The 21,624-nt window shown below is 43.1% G+C and overlaps 1 protein-coding gene and 1 long non-coding RNA gene across 2 annotated transcripts in view; both read left to right on the top strand.

Moving 5' to 3' along the window:
• LOC105036222 (co-chaperone protein p23-2) overlaps positions 1-21,378 on the top strand; it is a 61,036-nt gene extending 39,658 nt beyond the window's left edge. The window contains exons 4-6 of the mRNA XM_073259531.1: positions 20,474-20,508; positions 20,602-20,644; positions 20,974-21,378. Of these exons, the coding sequence (XP_073115632.1) occupies positions 20,474-20,508; positions 20,602-20,644; positions 20,974-21,008 (113 nt within the window). The 3' untranslated portion in view covers positions 21,009-21,378. The remainder of the gene's footprint in view (positions 1-20,473; positions 20,509-20,601; positions 20,645-20,973) is intronic.
• Positions 1,128-15,050, top strand: LOC140858574 (uncharacterized). The gene is made up of 2 exons (XR_012142140.1): positions 1,128-14,524; positions 14,632-15,050. It is a non-coding gene; the product is annotated as an uncharacterized lncRNA (long non-coding RNA).
• Positions 21,379-21,624: the final 246 nt, after the last annotated feature.

Here is a 21,624-nt window from a genome sequence, read left to right as displayed (position 1 = left end):
TTAGGCTCAATCGTGTGCTAGCACGATTTTCTTGAACCTAATTGGATCTTATCCAAATCAATTAGGTTAGCCCAATTGATGACATTCAGACCCTAACCCTTGTTTGTGTGATCCAGTTAGGTTCAATTCCGTATGGTAATGAGACATGTCGTGATCTCATCATCGACATCATCGAAATTCCTTTCGATGGATCAGAACTCTTCTGATTCAGTCAATTAGAATGATCGATCATCAATATCATTCTAATTGCTCTCAAAATCCACCAGTGACACCTAGCAGTATGTGGTGGCAACCCATCAGAATTAAAGACGAATCTTTCGGTGCAGCTACCTGTGTGATTGAGTTCTTCTATCATGAGTCCCGACTGAATTAGGGTTAAGGTGAACTCGTCAAACCCAACATCAGTCATATGAATCAATCGATCAATCCGAGTCCGATGTGAAATCTTAATGAAAAATTCTTTTTCATTTTTTTTCACTCTGTCATGGTCATGGGCTTAAGGACTCGATCTTTCAATTATCATAGGACTACTCCTCTCATCTACCGAGGTTGATAGATCCCATCTTGTTGCGACCTAGTTCCTACAATGAATATGCTACAGCCAACATACACCTCAGGGTTCCGAATGGCTAGGTGACCGAATTATGGTGAGTCAAACTATAACACACTCAAGGTGAACTGTCGATGCACCTCAGGTCAAAGAACTAGACACAACTGCAGCATCGAGCTAGTCATCGACGAGAAGGTAGACTTCCTTATGACTGCTTGATATGGTCACGCTCAGTACTCTCGTTCTCAATGAATACCTGTACTCTCGCTCCGGTGTCTCTACACCGTAGACTTAAGACACATCTACCCTAAGGAAGCGATTGTACACCAACCTTCCAGATCGATCACCATTCTCGTGATGATCCTATGGTCAGGAGCTGTTTATGAGTTAGTTATGTAAATTCATGCCTTAAATTTTCAACTCTTGAAAATATGAATTTATATTCCTACTAACTCAAAGGATGTATCACAGACACAATGTACACAATGTGATAGAAGAATAACTCTTTTATTCATTTATAGTCAAAATTACAAATTTGCCCTTAGATCTATACAGGAATGTGTCAGCCGATCTGGCATCTAGGACACACATCTAACACTATCATCATTTCTGCATCATCATATGACTATTAAGTATAGTATCGTCAAACTCGTAGTCAAACAATGTGATGACCTATTAGAACATTGGATCACATCAGATATACTTTATAAAAACTATTAAAGCAAGACTTTGAAAATTATTAATTATTTATCATAATAATTTGTGAAAACTATTGTTTTGAAATCCTTTCAAGTCACTACTTGGGACCTAGGTTTTATATGTTTGGTAATGTTTCTATTCTAGTATGGACATTATGCCAGTATGATAGTTTCATTTTGGACAACTTAACTCCCATGTTTGAATCCAGCAAATCACTATGCTCCCTATCAAGGACAAAGTCCAAGATATCATGGTCGATACATGAGTTTGGTCGAAAATTTGTTGACCTCCAAAATGTAGCAACTTGTCCTATCTTTTATGTCAAAGGACCATTTGTAAGCTCATGCACTTCGTGACATCTCTATCCTGGACAGTACTTTGTGAGATGGATTACAAATGTTGATCATTTAGTGTGATGGCATACCTAGGTGTCAGTGTGAGATCTTATCTCGATGGAGGAATTTCACAAAGTCAACAGCCACCTTGACAACTTTAGACACATGATACCCAACATTACCCATAATTGTGAATAAGTTTCAAGTACCTAAGTTTATATAATCCTCTTCGTGGAACACACTCAATCTTGGAATACCTGTGAACTCTTTTCCAGCTCTATGGTCGATGTTTGACATACACCCTACAATGTATATAACCATGGAAAAGAAAATCCTTTGTATTAATTCAAAAATATTTATAATTACATGTGTTAGGGGGATATTTCCTCCTTGGGCCGAAGACGGAGATAGATGGTTATGTTTGGGCCGATGGGCACAGCGAGATGGCTCATCCTAACTTCGGCCTATGGTGACCCCTAGATCTTGATCGCAGTCAGCGAAATTCAAGGATCGATCTTTTTGGGCTTCGTCACCTTATCTACCGCAATCTTTATAGCTACCGGCTTCCAACACAAAAGATTGCAGATGGTGGGGTGCTCAGGCATGTTAAGTTCTGACTTTGGCCATATTTAAGCATCAGCTCTCATCTTGCTAGATGAGATTCGACTCGGCCATTTCCTTCTTTCAGCATCCAACCCCATCAAATTATATTCAACTAAAGAGGTAGAGCCGGATCTCACTTGTGCTTTAATTCGAAATTCGGAATCGTCTATGACTCTCAGTTGATTTCGAAATGGATAAGGGAGGTGCAATAACCACCCGATGATCTCGATCAGGAGTCTCACCATGTTGCGCCTAACCCCCCTATGATCTGTCTCAACGGTTACGCGGTTCCACCTTACAAAAAGATTTACACAGGACCTCCCAAGATATGCGTCCATAATCTTCTACACTCTACTGTTTTCCGGAGATCTGACTTGAGCGTCGAAGGATCTCCGCTGGAGTCAACTCCAATTAGGACTTGTGCAGATTTTCTGCCGGAGGGACGCACCATCACTCCAGCTCCATCTGACCACAATCCAGATTTCAGCGGCAACAAATTGGCGCTAAAAGAAGGATCGTGACCTACTTTGAGAAGGAGCATCAAACAACGATTATGGCACTACGATGTCTACTAGGAGATCCGGCATCGCTGCCACCTCCCAGTCCGTGGAGAATGCGGTGGTCTAGCAAGTTTCAGCGCAGCCGCAGTCGGAAGTCTAGCGACCACCTCCCTTACAGATGGTGACTGTCAGTGCGGAACAGTTTCAATTACTGTTCTAGCAAGTCCAAATCTTAACCATCATCGTCTAAATGATGCAGCAGTTGTACACGACATCATCGACGGTGGCATCAGTAGTGGCGACTACGGTCGCACCTCCATTGGCCAGCAAGGTATCGGTGGTGAATCCATCTTTAGTAATTCCTCCACAGCAGTTTGCAGCGGCACCGCAGGGACGACCTCCACTCTCCCCTCGAAGCTCTGAGCGGGGAAGGTAGACCCATCACAGCTGACCTCGTAGTCCCGAGCTTAGAAGATGATTGTCGAGTCCCCATTCTAGGCAGGACTCGATGCCCAGTTGGCGATCCCCTTTGCTGTGTTATGAGAATCATACTGTTACTGACATCGATCGTAAATTTCGAGAGATGTATGAGCACATTAAGATGCTCCGTCATCAGGCATCGACTCTTGACGACGGGTACAACACTAACCTGCTGATTAGTGACCAGCTAATGCAAGAGCCGTTCCTCCTGAACTTCAAGGTGCCACAACTTGAGAGTTACCATGGGATCACTGATCCGGTGGACCATTTGGAGAGTTTCAAATCCCTGATGCCCATCTATGGGGCAACCGATGCCACCCTCTATCGTATCTTTCCATCTACTTTGAAGGATATAGCTAGGCATTGGTATACTAGTTTGAAGCTCCGGACAATCCATTCCTTTGATTAAATGAGCTGGCTATTCGTTGGTCATTTTGTGAGTAGTCGGACGCAACAGAAAGGATCAAACTCTGATGAACGTGAAGCAGAGAGAAGGAGAGTCCATCAGATCTTATCTCAGTCATTTTAATGCGGTCGTGCTGGAAGTGTGCAACTTGGATCAATCAGTTGCAATGGTCATCTTGAAGGGCGGATTATTGAAGAACGGTCTTCATTATTCTCTGGAGAAGATCTATCCTCAAGATTTTGCTGACATGTTGGCCCGAGTGGAGAAATACGCTAGGGTAGATGAGGCATTTGAAGGTGAACCCCCGATGATTTCTATCGAAGACAAAAGGGAAGAAAGGCCTAAATCTCCCCCAAGGAACCATAGCCTCCTCGTTCTCCTTCCAGACATCGAAGATCTCGAACTCCGCCATGCAACTCTCGACAGAGGGATAATCCTCAACAGGATCGGCATATGCCTCCATCTGGAAGGTTCCCCAACTACACTCCTTTGAATACTGATCGATCCCAAGTGCTTATGGAGATCAAGGATCGGATTCCAAGAGCATCGAGGCTGAAGTCTGGTTCCGATCGACGGAATCCTAATAAATATTGCCTCTATCACCGCGACCATGACATCGAAAACTGCATCCAGCTTTGGGATGAAATTGAAGAACTTATTTGGCGTGGTCGCTTGGATCGATTTATCCGATGTCGACAGGATCAGCAGGAGCAGCGGAGACTACCTGCCCCTTCAGAACCACAGCAGAGGGAGCCTTCTGGAGATCAGCCTCTTACGGGGGTGATCAATGCAATAATTGGGGGACCCCACGAAAGGATGGAGGAAGTGGCCGAACCATCCAAGAAGTCGAAGGTCGAAGAATCCCTTTTACTGAAGATGCCCAAGGGATTCAGTTCTCACATAACGACGCGATGGTTGTAACTCTTAATATCGCAAACTATGATGTACGTCGCATTTTAATGGATAATAGAAGCTCTGTCGATGTTTTATTTTATGATGCTCTCTCAAATGGGCATACCATCGAAATGAATGGGACGGATGGATACCCTTCTTGTGGGGTTAATTGGGGATACTGTGCCGATTGAGGGGGGTAATAACTCTTTCTGTAGTAGCCGGATGGTCTCCTTGATGATCTATCTAAAGTCCATGTGGATTTTTTGATCGTCCAAACGTCTTCGGCTTACAATGCAATTCTTGGACGTTCAAGACTCAATATACGCTAAGCCATTGTATCCACTTATCATTTGAAGATGAAGTTTCCGACGAACTTCGGAGTTGGTGAAGTCCATGGGGATCAGGTCTTGGTGTGGCAGTGTTACAACATTGCGCTTCATGGATCAGGACTATCTGAAGTCTACCCAGTTGATGGATTGGACACTCGGGATGATTTGTCCAAAGAAAAAGATCTGTGGAGGATTTGGAGATGATCCCACTTGAAGATGGCAACAAGAAGCATACCGTTCAGATTGGGTCGAATCTCGACTAGATAACCAGGAAAAGACTTATCTCTTTTTTGCAGGCCCACGCTGATGTGTTCACTTGGGCATTGGTCGACATACTCAGCATTGATCCAGAGGTGATGATGCATCGGTTCAGTGTCAACTCGAGGCACAAGCCTGTTAAGTAGAAGAGAATAAGCTTTGTACTTAAGTGGCAAAAGATGATAGCTGAAGAAGTAGACAAACTACTGGATGCAGGCTTCGTTCGAGAAATCAACTACCCTAACCGGATCATGAACGTAATTCTTGTAAAAAAGGCATGCCTGAAAGATAGCTATCCCTTGCCTTCCATTGATCAATTGATGGATGTAACTTTGGGCCATGAGCTCCTCACTTTCATGGATGCCTTTTTTAGATATAATCAGATCCGAATGGCTCCCGAAGATGAGGAGAAAACAGCCTTTATTACTGATAGAGGTTTCTTTTGTTACAGAACGATGCCTTTTGGTTTAAAAAATGCAGGTGTGATTTAACAACGCCTAGTCAACAAGCTTTTTAAAGACTAAATTGGCCGAAATATGGAGATTTGCGTGGATGACATGCTGGTCGAAAGAAAGGCTTCCCAGACCCACATTGAAGACCTTGAAGAGATCTTTGCCATATTGAGAAAGTACAAAATGAAGCTGAATCCTACCAAGTGTGCCTTTGGGGTGACTTTGGGCAAATTCTTAGACTTCATGGTGTCCTGTCGGGGGATAGAAGTCAATCCGAAGAAGATTTGGGCTATAATAGAAATGAGTCCACCATGAAATATCAAGGAAGTTCAGTGCCTCACTGGTCAAGTAGTGGCTTTAAATAGATTTGTCTCAAGATCGGCTGAGCGCTGCCTCCCATTTTTTCGAACGTTGAGGCAATTGAAGAATTTTCAATAGACTGATGAGTGTCAGCAAGCCTTTGGGGAGCTGAAGAAATATTTAAGTTCGACGCCACTCAGCAAGCCAAGCATAGGCGAGTAGCTTTATTTGTACCTGGCGGTATCTCCAGTGGCAATAAGCACTGTGTTGGTCTATGAGTAGGATAATGTTCAGAAACCAATATACTACACCAGTCGAGTCTTACATGATGCGGAGATCAGGTACACGAAATTGGAGAAGCTGATCTTTACGCTCATTATCACAACCGCAAGACTTTGGCCATATTTTCTTGCACACCCAGTCACGGTGTTGATGGACCAGCCCCTTAAAGCTGTTTTACATCGTCCTGACACCTCTGGCTGACTGGTGAAGTGGGCTATTGAACTTGTAGAATTTGAAATCCAATATCGACCTCGGCCCTCCATCAAAGCGCAGATCTTGACGGACTTTATTGTAGAATGTATCATTTCGAATGACTTGGAGATGCCTGACCCTATTCATAAAGATGTGATAGAAGAACTAGAGTCATCTAAATCAGGAAACTCCTGGGTAATATATGTAGACGGCTCTTCCAATGCTACTGGATTAGGGGTTGGGTTACTGCTACTCGGACCTGAAGGGTTTACTGCCAAATACGTCCTGAGGTTCGGCTTCCTAGCGACCAACAATGAAGTGGAGTATGAAGCACTTCTGGCAGGGCTAAGGAATGCCAAAGAGCTTGGGGTATCAAAATTGAGGATCTGCACTGATTCCTAATTGGTGGTAGGGCAACTAAGAGGAGACTTCAAAGCTCAAAAAAAAAAGTGAAAAAATACTTGCAGAAGGTGAAGGATCTGATATCGGAAGTCCCTGACTTCGACATCTAGCAAGTACCTCGAGCCGAAAATTCGAAAGCTGATCTGCTGTCAAAATTGGCAACCCTTGTGCCAGGGGATCTTCCACAACAATCATTTTTTAAAGTGTTGGAAAGGTCAAGCATAGAAAATTCAGCCCAAGTTCTGCAAGTTGATGATGAATTCTGCTGGATGGATCCCTTTGTTCGCTTCTTAAGGGATGGAGTGTTGCCTACAGATTCGAAAGAAGCCAGGAAGATCAGGTTTCAGGCCACCCGCTCCATCTTCTACAATGAGAGACTCTACAAGTGATCCTTTTCTTTGCCATTCTTAAGGTGTCTTTGTCCATCCGAAGCCAAGTATGCTCTTCGGGAGGTGCATGAAGGAATGTGCGGCAATCACCTGGTCGGCAAGTCCTTAGCATACAAACTATTTTGACAAGGATATTATTGGCCCAAGATGCGAGATGAAGCAACTAACTTTGTTAAATGGTGCGATCGATGCCAGCGGAATGCTAATATTCAGCATCTGCCATCTGTGCCGCTTACTCCAATTGCTGCTCTTTGGCTATTTGCTCAATAGGGAATGAACATCTTAGGTCCTTGTCCACTAGTATCGGACCAAAGAAAATTCTTGTTGGTAGCCATCGATTACTTTACCAAATGGGTGGAAGCTGAGTCCCTTGACAAAATTATCAAAGCCAAAGTGATCGACTTTGTCTGGAAGGCTATTATTTGCAGGTTCGGTATTCTCTGGGTGATTGTTATAGACAACGGTTACCAATTCACAGGCACGAGGTTCGCTGAATTCTGCTAAGATCGTGGCATTTCCTAGCACTTCACTGCGGTGGGCCATCCTCAGGCCAACGGAGAGGCCGAAGTTACCAACCGAACCATTTTGCAGGGATTGAAAGCAAGGATTGGCCAAGCCAAGGGAGCTTGGGTTGATGAGCTATACAATATCCTATGGGCCTACCAAACCATCCAAAGAACTCTTACGGGGGAGACTTCTTTCAACCTCTCCTACGAAGTTATCCGGCCAGGAACCTATCGTCTCAAGCAATTGATGGGATACTTCTATCTTGGCTCTGGAACTTGAATAACTTGCGGATGTATTATCGGTGATGTTATTATTCATCCATTGAATGTTATAATCTTTTTTAAAGACATTGTTATTTTCTTTATCTTTTGATATCACCCCGGTGAAGTGAATTCTCTTTGGGGATTAACCGACTAAATATGTTATGAAGGCAATTAATAATAAAAAAGAAGAGAGTATCAGGGAGAAACAAAAAGCACAGAGAAGGTATGCATAAATGCAAACGCTCTTTTTTTCATTACTTCAAAATACGTACAAATGGAAGACGGGAAAACAAAGACGATAATAGAAAGTTAGAAACATAAAAAAAGAGAAAAGAGGAAAACAGGGACTCCTTCGAAACCACAACTCCTTGGCCATAACAAAGACCAAGATCCAAGACAAGGAAAACTCAATCTTCATTCGAAGAGAACGTCCCAACCTCGTCGTCACTGTTCTCAGGGTGGAGGCGATGCAGGTCCAGCTGCGGCATCAGATACTTGATGCGGGCCTTACAGTTTTCAAACCCTACACAAATCCAATCGTGGAGGCATCCAGAAGTTCTCCTTGAAGGCCTCTGAGGCCTTGAATTCGATGATGTAGTGGAGATGGGCCTCAGCAAAGGCCTCCTCAGCAGTGCTAGGGTGGAGTGTCACCCCAGTGGAGGAGCCTGCACCAGGAGTCCTAGGAGGAGGCTCATTGAGTGCCGTCCTAGCCTTTTTGTTGGAGTCCTTTCGAAGGAACTTCGCCTTTCTTTTGGCAGCTTCTTTGACTTGGTGGAGAGCAGGCTCCATGATCTTGAGAGCGAGAACTAAAAAGGAACGAGAGCAGGGAAGACGTTCGTGGGTGCACTAGCGGCAGGAAGGGACAATTTATAGAAGATCCAAGCAGAAATGCACCCACGCGAGAGCCAATCCGGATCCTCCATGTGTCGTGTTTTGAAATTTCAACCATCGCCGCCATTCCCTACGCCTCCCTCTTATTCGAATGTAGTCAGTGGAGCGCTTCGAAAGCTACCCAGGTTTGCCATGTGGCAACCGGAAGATGGCCTAGAAGAAGACCATCAATTGATTTCTTTGGAAAATTCCATCTGCCATTATGGTAGAAAGAGTCCCAAGGCATGCCTTGAATGGATGCTTCAATTTCAGGAAGACATTTGACTAGTCACGATGATTCTTCTCCCAATGAGCAATAGTAACCTTCGTTACTAAGAAGCAGGGGCTAATCCTTGAGGACCCTTGAAGGCCGAACCTATTCTTCGGCGGGTCAATGCCCAAGAAGACCTTAGTAATCAAGAGAAGCAGGGGGTAACCAACGAGAAGCCCTGAAGCCTGTTGATGTTCATCCGGGCCAAAGATCGAAATCTACGAGCGGGAGGTAACCAACGAGAATCCTCGAAGCCCATTGATGTTCATTCGGGCCAAAAATTGGAATCTATGAGTAGGGGCTAACACGAAAGGACCCTCAAGCCCTCAACTTTGGCCAAAAAATAAGCCAAACCTAAAGACATGGCCGCTCTGCTGATGCCATGATAAGTCGTCCCGGTGTGGAAACAATTCATCCAAATTATAGGTCCTACGAGTGAGATAGTGAACTTGTGCAACGTTGTAGTTTCAAATTCTATTCCTTATCAGAAAATCTCTTACAGCTGTAAAAAAATAGGCAATCACGAAAAGACAAAAGGAAAAGATGCACAGGTTCAAAGATCAATCCTTGGCTAGTGAAGCTTCGGCACTCGACATTCCCCCTAGGTTTGAAGCTGGAAGATAAGAATCAACTTCAGAAAACAAATCTTCTAACTAAGCCTCGACATTTTTCAAAGTTGAGATTCATCGCTTGAGTTGATATATCACCAATTGCGATGGTTGTATCCCGCAACATCGAAGCAAATTGATCCTCCAATAATCTGACGGTTGCTTTAGCATGCTTAGCCGTAGTCGTCTGTTCTGCAAGCTGAATTCTAGGTTCGATCAATGAAGATCTATCTCTTTGGAGGGCTCCAGAGAGATCAACGACCATCCTCCTGGTCTTGACCAATTCGCTCTGAACATTATCAACTGCTGATCTCTTCGCATCCAGTGAGCAATAAAGATTTCTTATCTCGCCTCTAGCTAAATAAAGCTCTTCTTTAAGCTTATCAGTTCCTTGCTTGGCTTTATCACCAATCCTACATGAAGCCAAGTCATACTTTAGTCTTGCAATCTCGTTTCGGGCCTCTTGCAGCTGCTCATTGAGAAGAGATTTTTCCGCACCCATTCTCCAATTGGCGGCCTCGATAGATTTGGTAATTTCATCGTGCTCTGTAGTCAACCTACAATTTTCGGAGAAATATTTTTTGTTCATCTCTTCCAGACGCCTATTCGGCTCCTCCAAATGCTTCTACAGACTCTTTTTCTGCATCGCCGCCTCCTCGTCACTTATCTCAAACCTCCAAAGTTTCGTCTTAGCTTCGGCAGCATCTTGTTGAGCCTGATACAAGCTCCTTTCAAGAGTTCCAATTCTGAGTTATTATAGACGAAGCCCTCGGAAGATGCTTATCCGGTATTGAGTGAACATGCGATCGCAATAATCACAACGGATCAACTGAGGAGGACATCGCACACAAATAAGTCTAAAATATGGGTAAAACTTTTTCTTTCATTAATTTTGAAAGTCAATTTTTATATTGATTAACGAAAGAAAAAAATAAAAAAAAATATAAGTTTAGTTATGTCCGACCTCGGTATAAGGATCGATTGATGGTAGATCGGATGAAACCACGGCCGATTGCTCCAATACTTGCGGAGGCGGTGCAACATCAGTAGAGACGAGTGCAGGAGCAACCTCTGGAGGTACAGAAACTTCTGACGGTCCCCCGCTTGCCTCAACGATCGAAGTTCCGTCGACGACATTTTCTTCTCCCTCCTCTTCAGCTGGTATAAAAAATTCCAATCCATGTCCAGGAAGCACTTCTTCACCTTTTTGCAGTAAATATCGAGACCAGTGTTGAAGGCAAGGTATGCTGAACCGGTACCATCGGCCGTTTCGGCGACTGGTGGTACGGTTCGGTATGATTTCATACCATACCAAACCGACGATCCGAATCGAAAGAAAAAAAGAGAAAAATAGAGAGAGAAAGAGGAAGAAAAAAAAAAAGGGAGGGGGAGCCGGTGGGGCCGCCGGAAGGCCTCCGACTGGCCGTCGTGGCCGTCGGAGGGTGCAGTCCACGCGCGCAGTGCCGCAGGCGGGAAACAGGGGCATCGCCCCTGTTTCGCAAATTTTTTTAAAAAATATGGTTTTAAGTGAAGTCGGCAAACGATTTGCTGGCTTCATGATTTTTATTTTTTTTAAAAAAAATTCTTAAGTCGGCAATCCAGGATTGCCGACTTCATAAGTTTAAAATAAAAAAAAGGAAAAAAATCGAAACAGACGTAGTCTGTTTAGAAAAAGAAGGGGGCTCCGCCCGCTCGATCGTCCTCAAGCCGTCGGCGTCGGCTCGCCGGCCATCGGGAGCCTTGCAACGCAGGCACCGTTCGTCCGATAGGTTCTCTGTCCCCTCTCCGAGCGCTCTCTCTTTTTTGCTCTCTTGAAAGTCCTATCGGGCGATACGGGGCTCGAAAGCCCTCCAACGGCCGCAGCCGGCCACCGCCGACCTCCGATGGCTCCCACCTTCCTCCCTCCCCTCCCCTCTCTCTCTTTCTCACTTTTCGTTCTTTTTTCTTCGGTACCGCCGGTGTACCAATTTTACCGACTGAATCGTGCCGGTTCTCTGCCGGTCCGGTACGAGATGGGGTGTACCGGTCGGTTCGGCACGGTATGGCAAACCTTGGTTGAAGGCATCTAGGCTGAAAGTAAGCTTCTCATCCGAATATTCGGTGGATGCACGGAAGGTTCCACAGCTGTGCATCCTGCTTCAGCAGCGCTCCTGGGCCTTCCTCTCAACTTCAGCAGCTTGCTCCTGCGCCTTCCTCTCAACTTCAATGGCCTTGGTTTGAGCTTCCAATCTTTCCTTTCTGAAGCCAATATGGCTTCAATTTCTTTCAACTTATTTTTCAATTAGGCCACCTCGGCCTCAGCAGCTTTTGCCCTCGATTTGATCTTTAGCCTCTGCAGCTTCGGTCGATTGACGTTTCTTATTTGCTTCAGCCAGCTCTTTCTCAGCATCGTTCATTTTGGTGATAAGAGTTGCCGCAGAATGTCCGGCCTACATTTATAAGATAGGGAATGAGAAAAAAAAAGAGAGGAAAGAGATGGAGAAAAAGAAACAGGAGTAGATTGACCTTCACGAAAGTGGAGATCATTTGTCTTTGCTGATTCACAGTATCTTCTTTCTCGGTCTCCTCTAGACCGTCATTGAGGAGCATGCTTTTGAAGGCACGATTGGAGTCTTTCCAACTATCGAAAACCTCCTTGGCGGTGGACGAATCCTGTCCTTGCTCTTGACTCATTAGTTCTCCAGCAGAGTCCAACTTCGCCAATATCGGGCCAACTTGAGGGGCGGGGAGCAAAACAGGTCCTGAAAGCTGACTTTGTGAGGGAAGAACCGAAATAGCTTCCTCTTGAGTTGAAGTCGAGGGAGCCCTCTCCTTTCCGCCTTTATCCGAAGCTTTGGGTTTCTTCGGAACTTCAGCAGATGAAGAGGGTGCTAACCCTTTTTGACAATCTTCTCAGCAGCTCCTTCAGGCTTCATCGTTGCTGCAAAAAAGTTCAACGTTAGCAGAAGGCCACAAAAGAGACATCGTGGGGAGGAATGGGGATCTCCTTATCTCTGGGATTGGCCAGACTAACACCTGCATTATAAAGAGATTGCTCTGATAGCAACTCCTTCAGCAGTGGAACTTTATATCCCCTCAAAGTCTCAGAGCGCTCTCGTTCTTCATCTCCGAGCTTCAGGATCTTGAAGTCAGAATCTCTCGACTGACCTTAGTGTGGACATCCCCACTCCTTTACGGAAGGACTGAAAATGAAAAAAATACCAGACTTTCTAGTTGTGCACTGGAGATGGAGCCCCCTTTATTAGTGCAGGAGCTCCCCTTGGTGGAGAGACATACCACCACTCCCCAACCTTCCAATTGTGTACTAAAGATGGAGCCCCCTTTATCAGTGCGGGAGCTTGTCTTGGTGGAGAGACATGCCATCAATCCCCGATGCATCTTTTCATGGTATAAAAAGATCGTAAAAGGGATAGAGAAGCTTGAACCCCGACTCTAGAGCAAAAAATCAAAAAGCTGATGATGAAGCGGAAGGAGTTTGGAATAACAGAGCATAGAGGAAGATTGAAGAAGCGGAAAATCTCGACGATAGAAGGGTGATAGGAAGCCTGAGTCCGATTTTAAAAGCTTCCTCATACAAACTCATCCTACCAGGGGGAGGGTTGCTTACTCTACCATTGGGACCAAGAGGTTCTAATTCAAAGATGGATGGGACTCCGTACCGAATGCGAATGCGATTCAAATCTCTAGCTCCTAATTTAGATTCAATCTGACCTGGAGCAAAAGATGTGGCATCATGCTCTTCAACCCCACTAACGGGAATGCTCTCAGAAGAGGAAAGAATTGATTCGGAAGAGTGATTTTCGCTATGGCTCCTAGAATTCACCATTAGAGACACAGGAAGCGACCCAACCAGGAAGGCAAAAAGGAGACAAAAAAAGAAAGAAAACCAACCTGTTGTGGCATGATAAGAAAGAAGAAGATGGTGATTCTTTGAGAGGTGGAGACGAGAGACGACTACTTGAAAAAAAACCGTCGACGAACCGAAGCACCCTCCAGATGAGAAAGAAAATCAGAAGAAGAAGGTCCGAGTGTACGGAAAGGTCAGAGACCTCTTCCTTTTTAAACATGGAAAATTGAAACTGTCCAGATGCCGCATCCTGTCCGGTCATCTGATGGTTGACATGTGGTGCGACTCAGTGATGGCAGCAGAGAGATGTCAGTAGGCCCATTAATGATATGCATGGGAAACATGGCGCGTCATTTTCTTGATTTTGCTGATCGTCCATTAGTCATGATTACAATTTGAAATGACTTTCCACTTCATTTCAGAAGCCTGTGTGCCGCTCTCGCGGAAGGGACAACGTGTCTTTGGCTAATCGAAATTCTAGTACTTTGTTCAAATTGAATTTGGGAGTAGGGGCATGTGTCAGGGGGATATTTTTTCCTTGGGCCGAAGATGGAGACAGATGGTTATGTTTGGGCCGATGGGCACGACGAGATGGCTCAATCCTAGCTTCGGCCTATGGTGACCTCTAGACCTTGATCGCAGTCAGTGAAATTCAAGGATCGGTTTTTCTGGGCTTCGTCACCTTATCTACCGTAGTTTTTATAGCTACTGGCTTCCAACACAAATGATTGCAGATGGCAGGGCGCTCAGGCATGTTAAGTTCTGACTTCGATCATATTTAAGCATCGGCTCTCATCTTGCTAGATGAGATTTGACTCGACCATTTTCTTCTTTCAGCATCCAACCCCATCAAATTATACCGAACCTTCAACTAAAGAGGTAGAGCCGATCCCATCTGCACCTTAATTCGAAATCCGAAATCGTCTACGACTCTCAATTGATTTCGGAACGGATAAGGGAGGTGCGATAACCACCTCGATGATCTCAACTAGGAGTCTCGTCATGTTGCGCCTAAATCGCCCCCATGATCTCTCTCAACTGTTACGCGGTTCCACCTTACAAAAAGATCTACAGAGGATCTCCCAAGGTATGCATCCATAATCTTCTACACTCCTTTCTACTGTTTTTCTGAGATTCGATTTGAGCATCGGAGGATCCCTACCAGAGCCAACTCCGGTTAGGACTTGTGTGCAGGTTTTCTGCCGGGAGGACGTGCCACCACTCCAACTCCAGCCGACCGCGATTCAGATTTCAGCGGCAACAACATGCAAATGGCTATTATGGCTTATACTATTCTAATAATTTCTCACTTGCACTTGGAGCCATTTGAGAATATATTTCATCATATCTACATGAGTGAAGGCCTTCTAGTAAGGGGCTTGGTTAGTGGATCAGCCACATTTCTAGCTGAAGTAATGGATAAAACCTGCATCTTCTTGTTCTTGCATGTATTGTATCCTTAATTATGTGGTACTTGTATTCAACATGCTTCATCGTATGATGCGATCTCAGCTTCATGCTCTAAGCTAGGGCCTCTTTGTTGTCACAATGTAAGGAAATGGGTCATTGTGTGGAAGGCTGACTTTTAGCTCAAGTATGAATTTTCTTAGCCATACAGCTTCTTTTCTACATTTGATGTAGCAATACTCTGCGCCTCAGTCATAGATTGCGATGCATTTTTTGCTTCATGCTATGCCTACATAGTTTCATTTTTGATGGTAAATGTGTCCCCCTAAAGTGGAGGCATGATTGTGTTGGTCTGACTAGAAGTCGGCATCTGTATATATCACCATCTCCAAGTTGCCATCATATTACACAACCACATAATCCTTAGTACTTCATAGTATGCTAGACTGCTTCCTAGTATTTTTTCCTTAGGTTGCTTTGGTATCTGGATATTAGTCCAATGATGTAGTATATGTGTGGCCTAATACACAAGATGACATGAATTCGACCTCCTACTATTGAAGCCTATAAGGAGTGCTAGCCATCATCTGGATCTCTTCCTTTGTCTTGGGCCTCATATCATCTGAAAGATGAATGTTGTACTTAAAGGGTAAGACCATGGCCTAGCTAGATCCATGCTTAATCTGACCAGAATTTTTCTATGTAAGAGGCTTGGTTGAGCCCAATCACTTGTTCAGCCTATCCCATAGCAACTTCCAGATAGCTAGTCCGTCCTAGGTCTTTCATGGAGAATTGATGAGACAACCACAGCTGTATTGCATATGTACTGGATCTATAGTTCCTCATGAGGAGAATGTCATCCACATAGGTCTCTTAACCTTGCTGTAGACTCAGGACACCTCTAGGTTTTGTTCAAACCTGTATTTCTTGATCGATTGATTAAGACCAGCTATTGGAGGTTTGTTTTGAGGCCATAAATCGATCTGACCAGCTTACACATCATATTTTCTTTCCCTAAAGAGATAAATCCCTCTGACTGAACCATATATATACCTTCCTACAAATTTTTGCTAAGAAAAATATAATATTGACGTCCATTTGCCTGATGTCACAATCATAGTAAGCTGCTATGGCCAAAAAGGATGGACTTCATAATGGCTATGGATGAACAGATTTCTACATAATCCACAACATTTATTTGAGTATAACCTTTCACTATCAGATGAGCCTCGAAGGTTTCAGCCTTCCCATTGTGCCTCTTTCCTTTTGATGATCCACTTGCATCTAATGATTTTTACCTTTTCAGGTGGATTGACAAGTGTCCAGATGCTATTGGCCTTTGTGGAATTTGTTTCTGACTCCATGGGTTCTTTCCATTTAGAGGAATTCACATTAGAGAGTGCCTCAAAATTGCGAGGATATGCATCCTTGCTGGCAAGAGTTGTTACAAAAATCTCACCTTGTTAGGTGAAGCACTCAAGTGTTTGCCTCATTTTCTAGCTTGTTCTCATAGGAACCGGATCGTTTGAAGGAGAAACATTCTATTAAGCTTGAGGCACATCATCTCTTCTTTCTTCCAAGTCTACATCCCAGGACCTTGAGTCAAAAAAAGATTATATCCTCTTCTAGGAATGCAGCATTTCTACTCACAAAGATTTTTTTAGTCCTCTTTATTGTAGAAGTAAATCCCGTCATCTCTTCGGGATATCCTATCAAGTAACATAATCATCTTGGCTTCCAACTTGTGGGGATTATGTGGGCAACCCCAGTCTCCTAAGTGAATCAAAATACGCTTTCCTTTTCACATCTCATATGGAGTAAGCCTTACTAATTTAGTTAGAATGTAGTTTAGTTTATGCACTGCACTTTGAAGTGCATATCCCTAAAGAAACATAGGCAACCTTACATGACTCATCCATTGAGGTTCAATTTTGGCTCTTAGCTTTCTAAGTTTGCTGAGGACACAGTCTAATGAGAGACAATCATACTAACTCTCATATAGCTAAGAAGCTCATTGGAGATATTTTCCTCCTCGATCTGAATGTGGAGTTTTGATTTGCCTACAAGGGCTCTCTTCCACTAAATACTCTTTGAACCTTTCAAAGGATTCAGACTCATGGTGCATCAATTAGATCATACTCTACCTTGAGTAATCATCAATAAAGGTGATGGAGTACTCATCCACCTCTGGCTGCCACACTTAGTGGTCTACATAAATCAGAGTGAACAAACTCCAATGGTTCTTTGACATGCTCTTCTTATTTGGATAGGGCAGGCTAGTCATGTTGCCTGGAAGATATGATCTACATGTTAGATAGGGTTGAGCATTTAAAAAACTCAATGATTGATCATTAACCAACCACTGGATCCTCTCATGACTAACATAATGTAGCCTAGCATGCCATAGATAAATGGAATTAACTAGATTGTCCTGTTTCCTAGTCACCATGCTATCAGTCACGTACACATCACTACAACCTATTGATGAAAGTACATTTAGGATATATAATTCGTCCTATAACCTCCTAGCAGTCACAATAAACATTAAATTTGATAATAAGATTTTTTTTTTCAATACAAGATCATATCTATTTTCTACAAGGTGAACCCTGGTTACAACATATGAATGAATATTAGTTAAACCCTAATTACACACATGTTACTAGTCTTTAGATTGCTTATATGGTGCTTTTATTGAGGTTTTTCCCCCTCATTATGATTGCTTGGAGTTTCATTGATTTGCTTATTATCTTTTAGCATATTATTTTCTAGGGCTGTCCTGCATTACTAATTCGCCCCTCCTTTCACCTTCAACCTACCTTGTCCCACTTCCTCCTTGCCTACTGTCTCTTACCAGTGGGATTGCCAATGGATTGAGTCTCCTTGATATGGTGGGATAGTCGATCCACCCTAAGGTTGCGTTTTGTGAGGACTCATATCAAGGTATATGTTGGCATGGTCTTGGGTAGTAGGTCCAAGGACCCCAAATAATAACCTTATTAGTAGCCCTTTTGGGTGAGCTCCCAAATTCCAAATGGTATTGAAGTCTCCATAGCTAGCATCATATATAGCTAGGGGACACTGTGGCACAAGCCTTTTTTGGATTGATTGACCACAAACTAGTCGTAATGTTTGTGATTGGACCCTTCCCTTGGTGGGATGCTAGGGTTTTAAAAGGAGAGAGTGTGTGGATCTGTGTGAGTTTGATCCTACATCAAGTGTTTGTTGGGAGGCATTGGGTACTTAAGCAAGGCCTAAGACCCTATTGATAACCTTATGACTAGCCCTTTTGGGTGAGAACCTAGGTGAGTATAGGTTGGGCCCATATCTAGACTTCATTTGAATCTAGGATCAAGCTTGGATACTCCAATTTCTTGACCTAAGATGACCCAACCCAACCCCTAGTAATATATATGGACCAAGATGGTTAGATATCCCCTCAATTCAAGCCTACTTACATGTATATTTCTGAGTGATATTAAGCCAAGATATTGATTATGCAAAAAATACTCTAAGGTTGCATCATTTTGTGGAAGGGATAAGTGCGGTGATATCCCCCATTGGGGTGAATATCATACCAAACACCCCAAAAGCACCCTGGAATTGGCTAATATGGATTAGTGTAGTAAGTAAGAGAGAGAATGGATAATGGTGGAATGGAGTTTCCTTTTGAGGAATATGGGAAACTTATCCCCTCTGGTAATTATTTTGTCCTCATCTACTCTTTGATTGCTCCAAAAAGTGAAAGGGCAATGTGATCATTGTGATAAAATCCATGATAAAATCCACATCATTTCAAAAATTGATGCACTCATTTATTTCCCTCTACTTATCCCTCCAAGTGCCAAAAATGGACTTATCCCACGGAATAGCCTGACCATTCTATAACACAAGGGATATCCTTCCACAACTTATCCCTTCTACCAACTGCAGCCTAACTGATTTGTCTAAGATAGCTAGTTATAACAAATATGTGTTTATACCTACATGAGGATTATGGCAAAATCTAATTAATGATTATTGATATGTAGATGATTCTTTAACTTGAAATTTTCTCCAATCCTAACCCAAACCTGGCCTAGCCTCAAAAGTGTGTGATGAACTTGTATCTGAACTAATCCAACCGAATCTGTTGTCCCATTGGATCTTGAATTAGAGTTGCCAACCCAATCAGATAAACCCAGTCCTTTGTCTTTTGCTTCCTTCCCTGTTGCAACATCCTACCACCGCTTGCCTCTCATCCATTGTACTCTAGCATTTCCATTCACTTAGAAGTTTGATCAGACATAGGGGAGGAGGGGGAGGTAGTTCTGGGTCAGGTGTGTCATAGGTGGTCTCAGTTGATGTGAGACAAGTTCAGGGTCGTGTTGGTCTATGGCAAGGTAGAGGGAATAGGTCAATCAACTAGAGCTGCTTTAGTTCTTTTCCTAAAAAGGAAAGCCAATGGAATTTATTCTAAAGAAAACAGATGGAATTTGATTGACTAGCTTGGTCTTGTACTCATAAGAGAATTGTGAGGACGTACCCTCTTTCGACCGAGAGTCGTCTAGCTACATATACACACAGGCATGCATCTATAATGATGAAAGAATGTTATGGTTGTTTCCGTGGACTCTCTAATGTCAGCTCCAGCAAGCTTTGTAGCTTGTAAATGAATGTTGCTCTGTCCATTTTTCCCCTGCTCTGGAGAAATCCTAAGGATTGTGAAGCTTTATGGTGTCTGATTTGTTTCTTTCGAAAAGTCTTAAGCCCTTCCAATTGCAGAAAAAAGTCCTTGTTAAAAATGACTGTTATATGTACAAACTTCTTACTTTAGATATATGATATGAATTTTACATGTCTGCTGCCCAAATCCTGTTATTTCACCATCATCTTTCTGCTATCATTGATTTTTCACCTTCGTCTCTGATTTAAAGGTGCTTTGTATATCAGGCATTTCTGCAAACGATTTATTTGTCCAAGCAAACCTTAACCACTTCACTCGAGTTACCCACAGGTCTTTTACCCTCTCTTGTGGAGCATACTTTGTCTCCTAAAACATTGTTGCTAACTTATCTTCACCTCTTTTTGATGTCCAAGATTCTTACTGAAAGGATCAATTGGAGTTCAGCAGTTTTCTTCATTTGCCATATTTGAAGAGGTTCTCTTTAGATTTTTGCTATTTGGTGGTGATTAGAGGAAATTTTCATCCAATGCCAGCATTAACAATCCTTGTTGAAAGTTTACTAGACATGCTTTGTCTATGACTGGCTTAGCTAGATGTTAAGTCTACAACATGTTCATGTTCTCTAGATGGCAGGCCTAGGTACAGTGGTAAGGTTGCTCTATTATGACCTTTATGTTAGTGGTTTCGAACCTGGAAACAGCCTCTTCACATGTGAGGGGAAGGCTGCATATATCGGACCCTCCCTAGACTTTGCGGTGGTAGGAGCTTTGTGTTCTCTCTGGATGCAGTGGTTACTTGCTGTTTATGTATCTTGGGTTGGATAATTGATTTATGAATCGATGGGCAATATGCCAAAATGTTGCTCAGAATCCATTAGCTTCTACTCTTTTGATCCTGTGTTCCTGTATGTTCTCTTTTTTCCTCTTCAGTTTCATATCATGTCTGACTATCATACTTTTACAGCCGACTGGCTTCCTTCTGATGACGACGACAATGGGGTATGGTTACTCCATCCTTTTTCCTTTTTTTTTTTCTTTTTATTTTTTTCTCATGATAATGTGTGACTCTTTATCTCTCCCTAACTTGTTCAGGTAAATGGCAGAGATGATGAAAGCAGTGATGATGGATTACTCTGTAAGAACATTTCTAGTCAATGCCTTTCTTTTCATTGTTAGGTGGCCCTTTGGGGTATGCTGTTTTTTCTGCTGAGGATTTCCATAGCTTTGGTGCCATTAAGGTGAAAAGTTACTTGGAATGTGCAACTTTAACTATCTTTTGTGCAGCCTCCAGTTGTCAGTACTGATTTGCTGGCATTTGGTTTAGGTTTGCATGGTATACCTTGTTTGCATAGGCTACATAATCCATCCATGGCTTCACGGTTGTGCACAAGCAATTGCATTTGAAAGGACATTTAGGATCATGCTACAACCTGCAGTTTCTGAAACCTGTTTGTTTGATTGCAGATCTGCCTGATCTAGAGAAAGCTAGAGGAAAGTAGACTGATTAACCTGGTTTGTTGGCAGACTAACCGCATCACAGGAGAGGTAAATGGGATACTTAGAGTTGAACATATATTTTGTGAGTTTGGTATGGTAAACAGTGAACTACACAATTATCTTGTTTAATGGTGTATATGGCATTAGTTTGAGAATTACACTGCCTCATAGAAGCTGTTCGTATATTGGTTTAATGATGCCAAGTGTGACAGCAAAATGCTGGCCATGGCTGGGGCAAGGATGTCTGATTCATGAATTCCACTATGAATTAACTAACAGCTGAGTTATGTATGGAAATACTTTGGTAGAAGGCAATACTGCCTAATATTGCGAAGAATGTACGTTGCTTAACATGAGGTATATATTATTGCATCTGCCCCGGGAGTTTGCAGTCATTTCTAAATACATCTGCCCAGGTGTATAAAGAAACAACCTTTTGAGATCAAATTTTTAAAATGCCAGTGAAGATAATCAGCAATATGAATACAACATCCACCCACACCCCACACTACTCCCCTGCGCCCCCCATCCCCACCCCAACTCCAACCCCAACCCCAACCCCAACCACAAAAAAAATAAAAAATAAAAAATAAAAATACATGTCTATTATATTATGAA

The sequence above is a fragment of the Elaeis guineensis genome, chromosome 6 (genome assembly GCF_000442705.2).
Source record: "Elaeis guineensis isolate ETL-2024a chromosome 6, EG11, whole genome shotgun sequence".
Lineage (NCBI taxonomy): Eukaryota > Viridiplantae > Streptophyta > Magnoliopsida > Arecales > Arecaceae > Elaeis > Elaeis guineensis.
Note: the sequence above shows the minus strand (reverse complement) of the source record. Positions and strands in the feature narration are given on the sequence as shown.